The 3863-nt window shown below is 53.3% G+C and overlaps 1 protein-coding gene across 2 annotated transcripts; it reads right to left on the reverse strand.

The window, feature by feature from the left end:
- Positions 1-1552: 1552 nt before the first annotated feature.
- Positions 1553-3401, reverse strand: LOC100284412 (NAC domain protein NAC5). 2 transcript variants are annotated; one of them, XM_020547785.3, is made up of 4 exons: positions 3281-3401; positions 2965-3146; positions 2568-2884; positions 1553-2455 (listed from the first exon to the last, which is right to left on the reverse strand). In XM_020547785.3, exons 2-4 carry the CDS (start codon positions 3134-3136, stop codon positions 1847-1849), a joined length of 1098 nt encoding a protein of 365 aa, XP_020403374.1. In that variant the 5' UTR covers positions 3137-3146; positions 3281-3401; the 3' UTR covers positions 1553-1846. The 2 variants fall into 2 exon arrangements, with proteins under 2 accessions (XP_020403374.1, NP_001150779.2); NM_001157307.2 differs by having other exon boundaries at positions 1586-2455; positions 3288-3312.
- Positions 3402-3863: the final 462 nt, after the last annotated feature.

A 3863-nucleotide genomic window follows, 5' to 3' on the forward strand; every position in this document is an offset into this window, starting at 1 on the left:
TAATATTATGGTGTTGGTTCTGCAATGTCCTTGTGATTAGTAACTTTGAATTGCATTGTGTCAATTTTATCGGTTTCATTTTTTACATTTGATCTATCATATACATGATTATGTCTTGCTTGATTTATGTGTTTGTTGGATGGTTCAACAATTAATATCATCGGAACAAACTACCTGACATCTATCTGATACCTACCCGAGTAGTATCTGTTTTGTTTTTTTACCCGCCCAGATTATTACCCGGCCTCGTTCTGTATTCGTCCTAAATCTTAACTACCCGTCTCCGAGAGAAATACAATAGGGTAGGATACAGGATGACCCTATATCCGTCCCGTTTTCATCCTTACATAAACCCCAAGCTAGACATTAAAGTTAGTCTACCTTTAAACAAAATAATCATAATGGGCAACAAACCTTTTTTTAGTTAATTTCTATTACATTTCGGATTCTTAGACCAAATAATACTTCATCCGTCCAAAAAAAAAAGTTGGACGTTTTAACCCCGTGCAAATGTCCAAGAGCGTTGGACGCTATATGGGCCTTGAGCCCATCGGTCGGACGCTACGCTACAGGGGTGCAAAAGTGACGAAAGAAAGAGGTGTACTGCTGCTGATGTAGAATGGCATTAACTTTAATTGTAATTAATCCAACCTTGTAATCAAACAAAATAAACACAAAATCAACAAAGGTACATGGGTCTTTTGGTAGTACGTCCAACTTTCATACGGACGGAGGGATTAGCTGATATCTAAATCCAAATCGATCTCGTCGTCGGTCCAAAGCAACTGGAGTCCAATAAAGCTTCAGATTATCCAAATCTACTCCGACCTTTGGCCGGAGGGGGCGCTCTGATTGACAATCCATTCATCACCCGCCGCAGGCTTGGATCTGGTTATGGATATGTACGTATGGCATCAGGATTCAGGAGTCTCTCTAGCCGGCCAGCGGGGATGCTGTCCATGAGATACGTAATACACTAAACAAAAGGCATATAATTATATATATATATAGAGAGAGAGATTTTATTTATGTATTTATTAAAAAACCAGCTGTGGATGCCTCTGCTGTGAAGCGCGCGCGACGAGACCAAGACGAGCGCGCTCGATCGGCCGGTTAGTTGACCTAACCGCCCCACAGGCCCACACGCTGCCGCCGAGCGAAAACGCTAGTATTTTATCACGCCATCAGCAGGGCTCCGATGGACAGCAACGCCAGCCCGAGCCCAGCCGCCATCAATCAAGGAGGCGTGGGGGGCTCACCTCGCGCGACGTGTGACAAGGATCGGAAGGAGGAGGTGGCCACATCCACCATCGTTTAATTTGGGCAGCGTTTTTATTTAGATTCGTGCGTGTACGGCGGGCGGCGGTTGAGACGTGCTGGTCATGGCCCAATGGCAGTGGCAGCAGCCTCTGTTTGGAGCAATCAAGCAACCAAAATCTAGCTTTTAATGCGAGATTAGCTAGGTCGTAGCTCCTACGACTATACTAGTAGGAGTATCATATCATTACAGGTCAAACTTTTAGGTAATGATATCATGCATGCTTTGGCGGCGTCATTTAACCATGGAGATATTCCACCAAATCGTGAATAATAATACATCAACAATGCTAATTACACACCCCCACACTCGTCTACAGTAACAAATCACACGAGCAAATAATGGAACGTAGGCAGCTCGACGCATGCATGCCAATTGCCACGCACCACACGGCCGATCGTCGACCTCACGCAGATGTAGTACTAGTAGGTGTTTTATTTACAGCAGTGCTATACACTAATCGCTAGTAATAACGCGACCGCATGCATGATGCGCGCTGGATCGGTAGTCGTAGGCTCATCGAATCGATCAGTAGCCCCAGCAGCAGAGGTGGTGGTCGTGGTCGTGGTCGAAGCGTTGGCCGGAGGAGGAGGAGATCTCGGGGTTGACGTCGGAGGTGAGCCCCGTGTCCTGCGACGCGCTCAGCCGCTCCCGCTCCCGCTCCCGCTCGCCGCCCTTATTGCACGGCGGAACGCTGCCCTCCAGGAGCTGCACCAGGCTGGCGGCGCCGTGGTGCTGGTGCAGGTGCGGCGCCCCCCCGCCGTAGTAGTAGTGCGCGAAGCCGGGCAGCTGGAAGGCCGAGGAGGAGGCGGCGGCGAGGGCGCCGAGGTGGCCGTCGTCGTCCGTGGCGGCGGCGGCGGCTTCTGGCGGCGGCGTGGTCGTCGTCTGGTCCAAGAACTGGCCCTCCAGCGCGTCGGAGAAGCAGGTCACGTGTGCCGCCGCCGCGGCGGCGGCGCCGGAGCCGGAGCCGGACACGTCCATCAGCGGAGGGAGGTGGGAGATGGCCGCTACGTCGCCCGTCTTGGAGTTGGACGACGTCTCCGTGCCGCCCCTCTTGCCTGCGGTTGGTGCTGCTGCTGCAGCTGCACCACCTACGACGAGGCTCTTCTTGAACACCCTGCACAGCACCCACTCGTTCTGCACAGCACCCCCGCAGAAAGAATCCAAATCAGGAGGCGCCGCGTGATCTATGTATCTGCGAGAGAATCGTGTACTATGCACATGCGCATGCCCGTGCAATTCAACCAACCTTGGTCCCGGCGGCCTTGGGGACGACGACGACGGCTGCGCCTTGGCCGTGGCCGTGGCCGTGGCCGTGGAGCTTGGCGTGGAGGCGGTACTCGTGCATGACCCATCCGGACTTCTCTCCCCTGGGCGCCCTCCCCGTGTAGAAGACGAGCGTCTTCTTGGAGCCGACGAGCGCCTTGCCCCTGAAGACGTCCCTGTCCTTGCCCGTGGCCTTCCAGTACCCGGCCTCCGTGGCCCGGTTGGTCCTCAGCCCCGTCGGGTACTTGCGGTCCTTGAGGCAGAAGAAGTACCACTCCTTCTCCCCCATCCTCGCCAGCGCTGGCGCAACCAAATCACATATCATACTCCCTTCCTTTTAGAACATGATCTAGTAGCTATGCCGGCGCGTGCGTGCTTACATGGCAGGTCCCAGGGCTCGCACTTGTTGAGGTCGGCCTCGGCGACGGCGAGCGCGGCGAAGCGGGCGTCGGCGGCCTTGCGGGCCAGGTAGTGCGTGATGAGCTCCTCGTCGGTCGGGTGGAAGCGGAAGCCCGGGGGCAGCTCCATGGGCCGGTGCGGCTCCTGCTCCATTGCAGAGCCTCTGTGCGCCACAGCCGACAAGTAGAGTAATCAATACACGAGACCAATAGATAGATAGATAGATAGAGCTAGCACTGAAGAAGTCGTTGTTATAACAGAGAGGGAAAATTAGTCCTGCCAATTGCCTAGTAGTACCTAATACCTATTAGAGCAGGCACGGATTCAAGTGACGAAGCGATCAAGAGAAACCAATGCGAGGGTGGAGGTTCCCGGTTTAAATACTGGAACGGCACGGCGTCCTTTTAGCAGAAAGAGACGTGGCGCCAAGGAACACCTCTCCTCTCCTCTCCTAGGGGAGATGACTAGAAATCTGGTAGAGAAGTGTAGACATAATATTAATAAATAAACAAAGCCCTCCACTGGTCAAAAATCAAGACGGTTTTTTTTTACCCTGTCCAATGGAGAAATCCTGAATAATCACTGTCCCGCGCGCTCTGCTGAACGAGCGAGCGCTACACAGAAAGTGACGCCGCCCTCCCGAATTCGTGTGTTGGCGCGCAGCAATCCCGCGCACTATTCGTGCTGCGCTACAGAAACCTGAGGAATAATCCAGCTTGATGGATCGGTCTCCATCCTCTCCACTTCCATGGAACTGAACCCGGCCAAGCTAGCTAGCTCAGAGACAGCCCTGCATGCAAATGTATCCAACCAAAGGAGGCCGAGGATCCAATCCAATTATACCGCTCGTCCGTTTCTCGAATGCCGCCGCCGTCAGTCA

Source organism: Zea mays, chromosome 2, assembly GCF_902167145.1.
Source record: "Zea mays cultivar B73 chromosome 2, Zm-B73-REFERENCE-NAM-5.0, whole genome shotgun sequence".
Taxonomy (NCBI): domain Eukaryota; kingdom Viridiplantae; phylum Streptophyta; class Magnoliopsida; order Poales; family Poaceae; genus Zea; species Zea mays.